The sequence below is a fragment of the Leucopleurus acutus genome (genome assembly GCF_964270905.1).
Source record: "Leucopleurus acutus genome assembly, chromosome: 14".
NCBI lineage: Eukaryota > Metazoa > Chordata > Mammalia > Artiodactyla > Delphinidae > Leucopleurus > Leucopleurus acutus.
Genome location: NC_139156.1, coordinates 31,034,711 through 31,050,900, shown reverse-complemented (window position 1 = coordinate 31,050,900; position 16,190 = coordinate 31,034,711). Strand labels below are relative to the sequence as shown.

General features: G+C 37.8%; 1 protein-coding gene across 1 annotated transcript in view; it reads right to left on the bottom strand.

Annotated features, from left to right (window-relative positions):
- TM9SF3 (transmembrane 9 superfamily member 3) overlaps positions 1-16,190 on the bottom strand; it is a 74,505-nt gene that overhangs the window by 42,073 nt on the left and 16,242 nt on the right. The window contains exons 3-7 of the mRNA XM_082855027.1: positions 13,653-13,775; positions 11,115-11,275; positions 10,027-10,104; positions 4,230-4,361; positions 2,257-2,423 (exon numbers count right to left, since the gene is read on the bottom strand). Of these exons, the coding sequence (XP_082711153.1) occupies positions 2,257-2,423; positions 4,230-4,361; positions 10,027-10,104; positions 11,115-11,275; positions 13,653-13,775 (661 nt within the window). The remainder of the gene's footprint in view (positions 1-2,256; positions 2,424-4,229; positions 4,362-10,026; positions 10,105-11,114; positions 11,276-13,652; positions 13,776-16,190) is intronic.

The window sequence follows — 16,190 nt, the reverse complement described above, 5'->3', positions numbered from 1 at the left end:
TGTTGGTGGGAATGTAAATTGATACAGCCACTATGGAGAACAGTATGGAGGTTCCTTAAAAAACTAAAAATAGAAATACCATATGACCCAGCATGCCACTACAGGGCATATACCCAGAGAAAACCGTAATTCAAAAAGAATTACTACCCCAATGTTCATTGCAGCACTATTTACAATAGCCAGGTCATGGAAGCAACCTAAATGCCCACTGACAGACGAATGGATAAAGAAGATGTGGTACATATATACAATGGAATATTACTCAGCCACAAAAAGGAACAAAATGGGGTCATTCGTAGAGACATGGATGGGTCTAGAGACTGTCATACAGAGTGAAGTAAGTCAGAGAGAGAATAACAAATATCGTATATTAACACATATATGTGGAACCTAGAAAAATGGCACAGATGAACCAGTTTGCAGGGCAGAAATAGAGACACAGATGTAGAGAACAATCTTCTGGACACCAAGGGGGGAAAGTGGCGGGGGGTGGTGATGGTGGTGGGCTGAATTGGGAGACTGGGATTAACATATACACACTAATATGTATAAAATGGGTAACTAATAAGAACGTGCTGTATAAAAAATAAATAAAATTCAAGAAAAAAAAAGACTGTGAGTATACAGTCAGTGTCAATTCCGTAGTGATGCAGTTAATCCAGTATTTAATGTAAAGCATGACTTCTTGAAAGATTTGAAATGCTTTTCTTGAATTTGGGATTTCATTTGAAATATATTATATCCTAAAATAAGAACTACCTACCAGAACACTGAAGTTTAGGTTTTGGCCAATTATTTAAGGTTCATGCGGTAAATAAATTACAAAGGTTATATTAAAGAAATATGACAGAAACTACAGAGAAATAACTTTGTTGATTAATACACATTCACTGCAGTTCAACAAGCACTGATTGAGTACCCTGCATATACGAAGTTCTTGAGGTACTCTCAGAATGCAAAGATAAGACCCAGTCCTTGCTCTCAAGGAGCTGACTGTCCCGTGGAAAAAACAGCAAGTTAATATAGTTAAATATTTAATATACAGCTAAAGATCCATGCTTTCAGCAAAACAATTTACTGCTTGTCCACCAAATGCCAAGCATATTTAAGCAAGAAGGCATCATGAACTGAAACAGAGGTACGAGATGTAACTGGGGACAAGTGTCATTCTGACTGAGGACTTAATGGGGTGGCATCTATACCCCAGGCTTAGAGCATGTTTGCTTTGCTGAGGTCATGGTTCTCTGAGCACAAGGTTATAGTGCTACTAAATAGGGACTTGAGATCTTGGTGAATGTACAACTTTTTCTTATGATCCAAAGGCCTCACATCAAGAATTTCTTGCAGGACTTCTCTGGTGGTGCAGTGGTTAAGAATCCACCTGCCAATGCAGGGGGCACGGGTTCGAGCCCTGGTCTGGGAAGATCTCACATGCCGCGGAGCAATTAAGCCCATGCACCACAACTACTGAGCCTGTACTCTAGAGCCCACGAGCCACAACTACTGAGCCCGTCTGCCACAACTACTGAAGCCCACGTGCCTAGAGTCCATGCTCTGCAACAAGAGAAGCCACTGCAGTGAGAAGCCCACGCACCGCGATGAAGGGTAGCCCCCACTCGCTGCAACTAGAGAAAGCCGCGTGCAGCAACAAAGACCCAACACATCCAAAAATAAATGAATTTATCAAAAAAAAGAATTTCTTGCAACTGGTTCTGTTTTCAAAGAAAAAATGTACCAGAAAACCATGTAAAGATAGGATAAGAAGTCATTCAATTATTTTTCTAACCTCATGTGCCTTTTCCACCACTCTTTTTGCTGTTATTTACAATGCTTTCTTCTGTCTGTAGAGTCTACAAGTTTTGGAGGCAGATGTGAAGTACTAACTCAGTAAATGTGTAATCCTTGTGCGTTTCTTATAAAGATCTAATTGGATCTTCAGATTTCAAAAAAGTGCCTATTCACTTTGTCAAACAACTCTGATTTGTAACTAATTCTGCTCATACCTCTAATGGAATATAACCTTTATAACCAACCAAAATGTTCAGTAAAGTTAATAATTTTAGGATATAACAGAAAAATATACTTACAGCTAAAGAATACTGCTCATTATTTATTTGCAATAATGCTATTTAGGCTATTTAAATTCTAAGATAATTGAAATCAGCAAGTATTTAATTATGATTGACTTAAAGGTTCCAATTATTAAAACTATTCAAGAACAACAAAAAAGTAATAAAGTTAAGCACATGAACTTACTCTGTATACAAATCTTCTATCATTGCAACAATAATAACAATGAGAGACACAGCAAATATCTGACATCCAGAACCAATGAGAGAGGAAAATATCAGCGGGTGACTTGATGGTCTAAATACATCTCCATGCACCTGCTTCCATCCATACTCATCTCCTAGGTCTCTATCCTATATACATATATATGTTGAGAGAAAAGAAAATAATTCAGAATGAAATTAAAATACATAAAATAGGTAAAAATTTACAATTACAGTCGTAAGTTCCCTCACTACAAACTTAAAGGTATTAAAAGGGTTTCAAAATATCAAGAAAAGACATTTGTTCAAATTTAAAATAATTTCTGCCTTAATAACTTATAATAGTAAAGTGCTGTAATATTACTGAGGCTCAGGAAGATGGATCCTGGTTGTACTCAGAGAATCTCAAAGAATGGAAAAAGAAAAGGTCTAGGTGCAAAAAGAAATGGTCAAACTGGGAGAAAAGCCCAATGGCTCTCTGAATGTTACTTTCAGACACTACTCTTGACCTTTACGTCATGACTAAGGCTCACATATGAGTGGGGGCCAGGAGGAGAGCAAAACTGAAGAAGATTAAAACCAGTACTAGAGGGCTTCCCTGGTGGCGCAGTGGTTGGGAGTCCGCTGGCCAATGCGGGGGGCGCAGGTTCGTGCCCCGGTCCGGGAGGATCCCGCGTGCCGCGGAGCGGCTGAGCCCATGGGCCATGGCCACTGGGCCTGTGCTTCCAGAGCCTGTGCTCCACGGCGGGAGAGGCCACAGCAGTGAGAGGCCCGCATACCGCAAAAAAAACAAAAAAAAAACAGTACTAGATGCCCTAGCAATGCAGAAATCTCCCTTATAGCCTGGAGCCTAAGAAAATACACAGGGAATATATCAAATAGTTAAATATCATTTAACTGTCTATAGCATTTTTTAAAAAGGATTCAATTTTGCCTTTTCAACCCAAGTAAGCAAATAACCAAAACACTGTTTCTTAAGAAATATCAGTCCCTCAAAATAATCTTTGTGGTTTTTTTGGCCTTGGCGGGGGGTGGGGGGGTCCTGGTCAGCTATGTTTGAGAGGCACCAAATATTTCATCTACCCTCTGATACTTCACAATACACGTGAGCATATTAAAATTTTAATTTGTTTAACTGTTTTCCAAACTTATTTAATGATGGAGCATATCTACACAGACTAGCCATTAACAACGGAATCACTCTGCTGTACGCTTGAAACCAACACATTGTAAATTAACCACACTTCAATTAGAAAAAAAAAAAAGAATAGCCATTAACATTCCCTGGCAGTCCAGTGGTTAGGACTCCAAGCTTTCACTGCTGAGGGCACGGGTTCAATCCCTGGTCAAGAACTAAGATCCTGCAAGCCACACAGTGCAGCCAAAAAAATTAAAAACAAAAAAACACCACTTTTCCTCATTTACGACACTGTTCAACAATTTAGTAAAAATAATTTAGAAACAACCCTCCCCTTTGAACCTATTAAACTAAATGTAAATCAATCCTTCCACCTACTCCCTTAATTTTATGCAATACTTAACAGCATTAGAAAGATACCAATACAAGTCTACGACCTCCTAGCTGCAATTCTGAAATCAAAAGCTCTGAAAAGTGAAAAGTCTGCCTCACAAGTTTGACATATCCTTATTTGGTGGCAAATCTTGGAGCTAACTAACAAGAGGTTATTTATACTGTTTATTTATCCCACTTAGGGTGAACATTCATATGTTTTGCTGAAAACACATTAATATATTTGATTATAGGACATGTAATCAGGGCATGTAAAAACATTAAAATATTTAATTAGAGACCCCTCAGGGAGCTTTCTACCTTCCTAAAACCTGAAAATTCTGAATTCTAAAGCTCATCTGACCTCAGGATTATGGACTTGCTTCCAACATTCAATAACACTAAGTTAAATTATTTTATAAATACAATGTAAAATGTTTGCTTACCATGTCATCCATTTCTTCTTCTTTACTGTACCGGGCATAATCTTTTCTTAAAGTTCTCATTAAAATCATTGAAACTAAGCCCACCAAGAAGATAACCATCATGAAGGAGTTGAATATTGAAAACCAGTGAATCTAAAATAACAGAAAATAAAATCTTACTTACTTGAAATACCAGTTACAAAATTCATAGGTTTCAAGAGGACAATGGGATGTTAATGCAAAAAAACCCCACAAAAGTCTTCTAAAAACTTTTACATGAAAATCCAAAACTAAGATATACTGGGAAAGAGTAATCAAAGGGATTGGCTTTCTTTCCAGTAAGCTTTAGATGCATTAAAAGTATGATACTGTTTACACGGATTATCACAATCAAATTTATTGTACAAATAAAATACAATTTGGCCGCACAGAATATGCTATTCAGCATTAGAGAGAAAGAACATGGGTTTTGCAGTCAAACAGGTCTGAATTTTAACACAGGCCCTGACCCCAGTTTTCCTACATCAAAAATGAAGGAAATAATACTATATCGTAAGTGATTTGTACGGTTTAATACATATATAAACTGTACGGCACCGTGTCTGGCACAGAGCAGTAAATAATAAATATTAGTTCCCTTCCCTCTAACTAAGCAACTACCTGAAAACGTCTTTAAAATTATAAGACTAGGGCTTCCCTGGTGGCGCAGTGGTTGAGAGTCCGCCTGCCGATACAGGGCACACGGGTTCGTGCCCCGGTCCGGCAAGATCCCACATGCCGCGGAGTGGCTGGGCCCGTGAGCCATGGCCACTGAGCCTGCGCGTCCAGAGCCCGTGCTCCGCAACGAGAGAGGCCACAACAGTGAGAGGCCCGCGTACCGCAAAAAAAAAATTATAAGACTAAACCATCATAGCTGCCCACCATGAACTTAGGCCACCTTCCTGAATGACCTGCTTCACTTGCTTCCAGTTCATCCTCTCCACCCTGCCGCCACCATCATGCACTCCTCTCCAAAGCAGCTATCCATGGTACAGAGAACTCTGAGGTACCCCATAGTTTCTCAATGCCCCCAAGGCTCTTGACTTTGATTTTACCCACACATTTGTCACAAAATTATGTCCAGATTCAGCACAGCTGACTTCACCTGTCTGTGGCACTGTCCAACAATTCCTTTATATTTTAATTCCCAAAATTTCCTTATGGATAGTTCCAAAATTTCTCTTCTCTCTCAATTTCATTTATTTTTCCCTTCCTCTCTATTTCCATGCCATCACCTCATACCTGATAGCTCTAATGGCCTCCTAGTTGACGACGTTTATGTTTGGTCTTTCTCCTTCCTTTCAATTTATCCGACAAAAGCTTATCCAGCAAATCTTTCTGAAACATCATGTTCATGTATCACTTCTCTATTCTAAAACTTACAGTGACATTCCCTATTTTCTCACATAACAAACCTAAACTATTTTCCCTAATATTCTGTACCCCTTGTAAGATGGCCACCTCAGCTTAACTAGCCAACCTTTCTTTCCACTGTATCTTATATTCCAATCAGGCCTACAGTTCCTCAATGACCCAAAAGTACAGCTTATTCACTTCCACCTCTGTATCCTTCTCAGAATTTCTTCTCACATGGGACCCACTTCTTTCTACCTTTGTAAATTCTATCTACAATTTAAAACCCAACTCAAAACCCCTGTCCTCCATAAAACCTCTCATACACATATTTTAATTATTCACAGATATTCTCCTGCTCTAAACTTCTACAGATACATAGAATATTTAACATGAAGGAGGTACTGTTCTATACAATTAGGATTTTAATTAGATTTTAACTTGGGCTAACATGCTGAGCATGTGCACTAGAGTGAAAAGCAGTACTGGCTGTTATCCACCCTGAGGCTTCAGGCAACTGATAAACTATGGCTTCCCCTGAAAAACAAGGGGCAGTCAACTGCCTCTGCCTCTTCATAAGGTCATTTCTTCCTTCATTCAACAATTTATTTATTAAATTCCTATTGAAATTATAAAGGAAATAATGAATGCATTATATTTTGAAATATTTACCAAAAAGGGTTGTATAAATTTAAGTTTATCACAAAAGTATCACTTAAGATTTATAAATGCAGTCTATAATAATAGGCTTTTCCAAAGGTTTGATTTTGTTTCTAATCTGGGAAATTAATGACCCAGAAAAGGACAAGAGAGAAAAAAATTTACATATATATACACACATATATATAAAACTCATATCTCTTTTCAGTCAATTTATCAAATTTTTGAAGAGAAAAAGGTTTATATAGTTACTACTTAGTAATAAGAAAGATACACCCCAAAATGCAAAACTTTCTAGCAAAGCTCTCTATCTTCTAATCTAATATACAAACATTAAACTAATACCGATTATAATGTACTACTAATTAGTTAGTACTAATGTACTAACCTGACATTTTATAATATTCCTTTATCCCCCAAATTATAAAATGTTGCATGATTCTGAAGTTATTAACCAAGGGAAATATTTCTTTAAAACAATAAAGAAATGAGATGTCACAGAGGGGTTACTAACCCTACGAACTGCTGACTCCAGCACCCCTAGTGTTGCTAATCCGAAAGCAGCACCCCAGGTTTGTCATAAATGTTAGAACACTGGAGATTAACTAACTATACCACCAGGGCTGCCTCTTCCTGAGCACCTGCTCTGGAAACACTGAACCAGGTGCTTTATATGCACTGTCAAATGGAATTTCACAACAACTCTGCAAGGAAGTATAACCCCTGCTTCACTACTGAAAAGCAGCTAAACAACTGAGTCATCTGACCACAGTTACAGTAAATGGCAGAGACAGAGTCTGTATCCAGCTGGGGCTCCTAAGTCTATGTTTGTAGCCACTGTATTAGAAACAATCCCAACTCTTACACAGTAGATCCCATCCACTCCTGCCTACTCAAGGAAAATGCTTCAGTAATTCTCCCCAATCTCCTGAATCATCAGTTTTGTACTCTCTACTGAGCCCCATCAACATAACAAACATATTTTTCTTACATTTCAAAAAAAAAAACCCAAAAAACAACCCCCCACCCCCTTCCTGATTCCATCTTTCCTACCGGCTACTACACCATTTCTGCACTCCCTTTAGTAGCAAACTTGCTGCCTCCAATTCCTCTCCTCCCATTCTCTCTTAGACCAGCTCTGTTGAGATTTTGCCCCACCACTACACCAAACCTGCTCTTTGTCAAGTTCAGTGATGACCCCAGATGAATCAACACGTACTTTCAGTACTCATCTTACCTGACCCATCAGCAGCAATTCAGAACTAATCTTTCTATCCTCTGTGACAGACTTCCCTCTCTTGGCTTCCAAGATACCATACAATCTTTTTTTTGCCCCATACCTTACCAATATCTCCTCAGGGCCCTTAGCTGGTTTCTCCTTTTCTCCCTGAACTTATACTACTGCTCCCAGGGCTCAGTCCTTAGTCCTCTTCTATCCGTACATACTCTTCCTTGGTATTGCACTCAGTCTCGCAGCTTTAAATACTATTTATATGCCAATGGCTACAAAATTTGTAGGCCTCTCTTTTGAACTCCAGATTGATATATCCAACTAGCTGGTCATTATCTCTGGATATCTTACAGACACTTCAAAACCACCATGTCCCAAACTGTACTCTGATCTTCCCCTCCAACTCTCCAAATACAGCTTTTCCACCCCACTGACAGCAGTTCCACTCTGATAGATGCTCAGGCCAAAAACTGTGGAGTCTTTCTCAAACTTTCTTTATCTTTCTATCCATCAGGAAATCATGCTGGCTCTACCTTCAAAATACGTTCACAATCTGGCGTCTTCTCGCCACCTCCACTGCTATGCCTTGGTCTGAGCCACATTTACTTCTTATCTGCATTAATGCAACAGCCTCTCCAGTGGTAACCCTGCTACTCCCCGTTTCCCACACCACCCATTTTCAACATCACAACCTGAAAGACCCTTTTTAAGAAGAGGTCAGATCTGCCATTACCCTGCTGAAAACACTATCCTGCCCCCTTTGCACTCCAAGCCCTTAAAGCAGCCATGGATGATCTGGCTCCTGCTGCCTCTGACTTCATCTCCTACTTCTCGTCCCCTTGCTCTGCTCCAGCCATATGGGCCTCCTTGCTATTCCTCAAGCACACCAAGCATGTTCCCACCTAACAGGCCTTTCCATGGTGGTCCTTCTGCCTGGAATACTTTCTCCAGATGGCCACATTCCTTATTTCCTTCAACTCCTTTAAGCTTCTGCTCAAAAGTCCATCTCAGAGGCTTACCCTGTCCTCCATACTCAAAACTACAACTTGCTCTATCCACAGCACTCTTACCCAACTGCTCTTTTTTATTTTTCCATGTACACATTTTTCAACATACTATACATTTTAGTTATTATGTTTACTGCATGTCTCCCCCACTAGTATGTAAGCTCCAAGAGGGCATGGATCTTTGACATTCATTCTCTAATGTATTCCACTTACTGAGTACAGTGCCTGACACACAGCAAGTGCTCGATTAATATTCGTTTTAAAAATATATATGGTAAAAAATATATATATATATGGTATACAGTTCTACTAGTGAAAATGCCAAAAGGCAGCCTTTCCATCAAGTTGTCACTACCCCATGAGACTAGAAGCAAGTAGACCTAGGTGTTCTGGTAGGGAATGTCAGTTGGAAGTCCTCATATTCTCAAATGCTACTTAAAGTTGAAGTTATTTGTGCCTATATCTTTAAATGGACTACCATGTTCAGGACTGCCTGAGCGCTAAATCTGAGGAAAAGCCCTGGGAGTGTGGGGGAGGGAATCATAGCTCCAGGAGTAGCGCACTAAATCTTTCAGTAGGGGCTAAACCTCAAAGAGCTTCATTTTTTTCTCCTAGGACCCCATGGAAGATTAGAAGTAGTAACAGGTTCTGGTGGAGTCTAAAGGTGGAAACTGGCTGCAGTGATATAACTCTGAGACAAAAAAAACTTATAAGCCATCTCAAAAATTGGTGACTAATAAACTTCAGGATTTCAGTCCAAAAGATAGAAGAGGCAAGTCAGGAAGAAAGTCAGAAGAATGGATATATCCCCTTATACCTTGTAGTTTTTTCAGGTCCATCCTTGAAGGAGTTGAACGACCAAAATAAAATCTGTTTTTTGCTAAAAATAACCAAAGCTATCTGTACAAAACCAGCAGCAATGCCACTAGACTAAGGATCTGAGATCCAGTGTATACCTGCAGGTGGGGGGGGTGGGAGGCATCTTTCCATTCTTGGTGTTTCTTTGTATGTGGAAGGATTTCCCCTGGCAGAAACTCCTGGTATCACTCCACTCTTGTATTCATTCCTCCCTAGAGGATGCATACATTCTGCTCTGTTTCTCCACACTGTAATTTTTACACACACAGGCACCCAGGGAGGAAAACGTGAAACAGTCCAGCACTGTCTGAGTGTAGTAAGTTTCTCCAATTCTGAGTTTCAATATTAAGAAGCCCACTTGACCACAGTTACAGCCACATTCTCCAGTATTAGCCTCATTAGCAATAAAAGTGGTATCTTGGCTTCCCATATGCTGTATTCTTCCTTGTGTATCTCTTCATTGGTTTAAACCAGGCATGATGAAGGGAGCTTTTGACTGCTCCTCTAAAACTCTCTATCACTCTTATGACTCTGAGCTCACATCTGAAATCAGCCTTCGTTAAATCTTTGAGATCCACAACCCTAGCACAGTGCCCTATATGTGGCAGATGCCCATTGTTTAACTGATTGAAGCACATACTGAACGTCTTAAAATACACAATTTACCTACCCTGTGCTGAAAAAAGGATGGATCAAGGTATTTGTCAAATCGATCTTCAAATTTTACATCTGACTTTTTCCATTTTACCTGAAAAAAATTTTCTTCATTTGAAAATCAAAGCCAGTAAACAATAATCTGATAAAAAAAAACTCTGAGCAAAATTTGAGAAGATTTACACACTTAGAATAAGATACTAGAGAAACAGTAGAAAGTTACTACCAATTTGAGAAGTTGAAATACATGATTAAAAAAACTAGCCAACTTTCCTCTCTGTGTATTAACAAAACTTATGACTTAGAGGGATCATTTCAGTTTTCAAGGACTATTAACTGTTGCTGACTTACATTCTCTGACCTCATAAATGTGATAACAACTCAATTAAACAGACCAAATAAAATAAGAATCTGTACATCTTTGACTTTAGATTGCATTAGTTTTATTACAATGATGTTTCTTTATAAGTATGGTTATGCAAATATTATTTGCCCTAGGTACATATGCCCAAAGCTTGAAAAACTTTCAAAACTGTCTACCAGCAATGGATTCATTCCAGTTACCTGGAAAAAAACTACTGAAAAGAGAGGCTACCTACGTCGGATTTCTCTTCTTTCCACTACTTTTAATCCTAACAGCACAGAATTAACTTGACAGTTGCAAGGGGCTCTGACAAGCTCTTACTCTGCAGGAGTATCTTATTCCAACTGATAAAGCAAAATATGGTAAACTATACTCATCCAGAAATTTTCAACATGGCATCATCTCTTCATCTTCAACAGTAAAAAGGAAAGAGAAACAAGGAGTAAAATAATCTAAAAAGTAACCATGAAAACACATGGCTGGATTAGCTAACTGCCCAGTTATAATGGTAAAGTTTGCTGAAGCAAATGGTAGGTCCTGCCAATGCATAACAGGTATCTAATACTACAGACCTTAAGTAAACCTCCCTGCTTTTAGGAGGCTTACTTACATACATTAATAATAATCTGGTGCATCCCATTTCAAGCTACAGTTTCAATTACTAAAGTTGTAAAACATACTTAATTGTTGATATTAAGTGACAAATACTGCTTCCTGTATACAATTATTTTAATACTTACCGAATATGACATCTGGATTTTAGTATTGGGAACCAGTTTCACTTTTCCTTCACTAGTTAGATTAACATCAACAATTCGATTTCCATTAAAACCTATTTCAAGTTTTTTATAGGTCCAAAGATAGTAATCTTCCCCATTTTCATCTGCTTCACCAACAATACCTTCAAAAGAAATAACACTTCACACAAGGTATGTAATATCACTTAGTATTTAAAATACATTAGAAGCTAAAAGCTCATTAAAAAACATTTTTATAAAAAAGCAATACTACCATTATTCCTCATGGTTAGAACAATGAAAAGGTACCGGCTGGACTTCTCTTTGTTAACTACTTGGCAAACACAAAACTATTTTCACACCATGGTAAAAAAAAGTGATGCACAGCTCAGCATAACCTACCACTAATTTGATCCTCAAAGTTCATGCTCTGTCATTAGTATCACCTTCATTGTAATAATCATGACTGTGTAGTTTATATTCCTTAGTATCTCAAAATTTCAGGGAGCACTATATCACTATCTGGCAAGGTTCTCAGTTTCGAGGTCAAACTAAAATTAAAACCAAGGTCTCCAGAGGTCTAGTCCAGTACTTTCTCTAATAACCTATGATCAACCCATTCCTAATAAGCTGCACATATGTGTATAGTGGGTACCAAAACTTAAAACGCCTCCCCTTTATACCTCAAGCATTGGACTTATCCCTGGGAAGTCAACAAAATGAAAGGAGAGTTGAAAATAAATGGTAATGAGGCAAAAATTAAAATGATCATTTTGATCACAATTTGGGATACTGAAGGAGAAGACTCAAACAAGGGAGTAGGTAGTACCTGAGGATCTCTCTCTCGTGCCCTCATACTGTCAGCTATTTATCCAATGTTCCCTACCCAAGCCTATATATTCATTAGCGCCTTAGGCTCTAAAAGTTACTCCTTGGGCCTTCCCTCTACGGTCAGTGCAACTCATGAAAAGCATTAGTGGGAAAAAAATGATCATTTCTTATTAAGAATTATTTGCTTATTAACCAAAGTTGTTCTAATTCGTACAAGTTCAAGGAATACAGTTTCACTTTGTTTGAGGTTGTAGAGGGATAATAAAATCCTTCTAATTTTAATTTCACCAAAGTTTATTTACCTATCTACTCTGAAAACTCTGAGGGTGGAGACATAATTATACCAAATAGGAAACTATTCTCTCTAAATGACATTTAAAAGACTGTGAAACCTTTATCCCAAGAAAAGCCAGATAAAGATTTTTTTCTGACAGGGTTTCCCATGGTTCAGACATTCCAGGACATCCAAAAGTATCTGTCCTAAACATGGCAGAAACCCAGAGCTAAAAAAGATTTATGTTAAGACAGGAAAGCACAGCTGCCATGTTGCTTATGGAGGCCCACAGAAATGACGGAAAAAACCTAAGGTTCTAGACATGAAACGCATAAGCAATGCAAAAGACCTGCTCTCTCACCAAAAAAAGAGAAAACCCAGATTAATGTGGGTTCTCCTAAAACTACAGGCTCAGAAGTCTTCAGCGAATATTCAGCATATCTTCCTACTACCCTCAGAGCCAATCACAGAAATGTCTGTTATACTAATTACAGTCATTTACATGAAATGCTTACTATTTATATCTAATTAACATGTAACACAGTAATGACAATGCATACAATTATATCTTGATATTAACTTTCTTATAAATTCCATCTTAGTACCATATTAAACTCTGGGCTGATATGTTCAGTCTTTCAGTTTGCTGTTCATGAATACAGTAGTCTGCTAATAACTTTAAGAATTAGAATATTAATTATATATTTTTTATATATAAGAACAAGTGTCCAAAGACCAAAAAAACAAAAACAACAACAACAACAACAAGCCATTAAGAGAAAAATGTGATCAAACATGCTGGCTGTGATAGCTGGCTTTGCTTTGCATATTAAGTAATTTAATCAAGCCCAGCACAAACAATGTTTGGATTATGAATAAGTTGGTATTAACTACTGCATTGTTCCTCTCCATTAACACAGATGAACAAGGACATAAAACATAAAAAAGTTTTTAAAATTTTAAACATAATAGACTTTTGGAAAATAACATAGGAACTAGCAAAACAAGTCATTCAGGAGACTATTATATCTAAAAACCATACTACCACAGTCCCACATGAGAGAAAGCCAGAATATAACTTTAAGATCCTATTCAGTCCCTTTGATTGTTATTTGATAAAATAAGTCAAAATAAGATGTGAGAAAAATGGAGGGAGGGGGAATATTTCGGATTGTTCAAAGCATCTTTTGACCTCTTGAATATGAAAAGTTACACTGTATAAAAGTTATATTTTCAGGGATTTTAATGTAAAGTTTGACAATGTCAAAAACCCTTCAAGTAACAGGAAACCATAAAATTGATGTTAAAATCATTCTGTGGAAAACAGTGAAAACACATTTATTGATTCAGTGTACAATCACCTGAATAGTCATTACATAAATCTTGCTTATTATCCAAATATTCCCCAAACTTTAAAAATAACATACAATACTTACCCCATATTGGTAAGTCATCTATGTACATCTGGTACCAGTAGTGATTTTTGATAGCATACACAAATGCATCTCTCTTTTCTTTATCTAAGTCAATTTCACAGTAAGTGGCTGGCATCATATCATCTGCATAAAATAAAAATTGCAAATCAGTACGCTCATTTGCAAAATAGTTACAGGAAGAATAACACACAAAAAAGCCAACATTTCCTGAAGTTAAAATTTCTACTCATAAGAGTTGAATCTTGGTGATATATATATATGGATTCAGTATACAATTCTTTCCTTTTTTGTGTATGTTTAAGATTGCTCACAATAAAAGAATTTTAATCATCTTTACTTTCAAAGATTATCTCACTAAGTGAAGAAAGCATCTCTTATATACAGAAAATTATACAGAACATTTACAAAGTAACTTTAAAATGAATAAACTGATTTAAAAACAGAAATGAAAAAGCTTAAAACACATAGGAAAGTTTTCACTTCATACAAAAACTCAAGAATATGATCTTAAATAGAGCTAACAATTTCTAGCTATGAGATCTCTGAGATAAATATTCATTTGAACATTCCTGGAAGTGCAAGTCACTGGAGGCCACAGATTCTATGAGGAATCCCAGTGACTCTTCATAATTCAGAAGATTAAAAGGCAAACCTCTATCTAGCAGGCATCACTGTTTATAAATTACCCAAAATTCCCTGGAGATGAGTCATTTCCACTCTTGACTGCTTTTAAAAATACTCCTATCTGAAAATAATATTCAGATGGTCTCTAACTTATAAACCTTCCAAAAATGTGCTTAGGATCATTAGTTTCTAAATAAAACAAAGCAAAATCTGAAAAGCACTCTAGATGTCCATCAAAAGGACTGAACTGTTTTTGTATGTTACTTAAGCAACTAGGAAAAAAAAAGAGAAATCAATCTTAACAACAACAACGAAAAGCACAGATGCTTAAGTTCTCCTGTACTATAATACTGGTTATTTAAAACATGAAATACAACTTCCTCCAAGAAACAATGTTAAATTTCCCAAATGTTCATTAAAACAACTTAAATATAAATTGCAGCCAAACTATAATTAAAAGCCATCTATAATGTTGTTTCTACGAGAAATAACAATCTGACGTATAACTCCAGACACCACCACCATGTTTCCCCAGTTCTCAACAGAGAGAATAGCTTATTATTGCTCAGCCCAGAGTGGACACCCCAAAACTACAAAACCAAAGATGGCAGGAAACACTGAAGTCCCATGAAAGAGGGACAGGGAAATTCTCTATCCCAGTGGGAGAAGAAAACTGCTTTGTATCCAACAACAATGGCTTCCACACATATTTTCTTTCTACCCAGGCCATTTTTAGGCAGCAAGAAATTTAGGGTTTTCATAATGGCAAAAACTGAGGCTGAGCAGAGGAGAAGGCAGGGAGAGTTAAGAGAGAGATTACTACAAAGGATGCCTACAGCAGGAGCTAGGAGAACTGGCAACAGGAAATTATAGCTACAGAGGAGAGAGCAAGAACCAAAGGAAGGTCCAGGTTGAGCAGCAACGAATGGCCACAGTGGCGTGGGAGGACTCACAGCTACCTCTGCGAAGCCACCAAACTCCTTGCTGTCACAATCAGATATTCACTGATAACTGTCATTAATAATACAGCAGTTTCCTGTATGAAGTTCTGAGATATGCAATATGACATTTACCCGTATATAAAGCTTTTAAAAGATTCCTTACAGTCTGAACTTTAGTTCAACTCTCTCTTTCCCCACGCTCCACCATCCTCTCTCCCTATACTCTAACCAGACTCAGCCACCTGCAGTTCCCACACACCTTGTGCTCCCTTGGCCGCCGGATTTGTTGTTTGTGCAGTAAACCCCACCTCACATGTCCATCCTAAAATCTTTCCCATGCCTTACCCTGTCCCCCAGAGTAATCCCTGATTCCCCAACCCTCACTCCTCTCACCACACAGCCTGCCCCCTTCACTGAAGTCCCATGGCTTTCTCTCCGTATCTCCTATGGCACCTAGGCCTACACCGCGCACAACCTCACACCAGTATCTTAGCTCCTCAAAAAGACCATTAGGTCTTGAGAGCTATGTCTATAACTGATCATAAACTTTTTGGCTCCAGCTATGCCTGTTTCAGTACGCTGCACAGAGCAGGCATTAAACAAATAAAATATTTTAACAAATTTTAAGAGCATAATTTTCCATTTATTTGGCAAAGGAAGTCACTAAGTACATCAGAGTATGCACATATACATGCATCTGTGTGTGAATGGTGTGTGTGTCTGTGTGTAAGGACAAAATGCCAATATAAACAAATGAAATTTTTGAGCTGAGTATCTCCAAAGGATTGACAAAGAAGTCTTGAAGAATATCTTTCACTAATACGAAACCTAGAAAAGAAATGTTGTGGTAAAAGAGAAAACATCATTATGGAAGGCTATAATAAGGGCCTGGTTGGTCATATTTTAATGAAATTCCTCTTGCAGGCATGTAAGCAAATACAAACATCACAAATAATTAAAGAGCCTGGTTGCT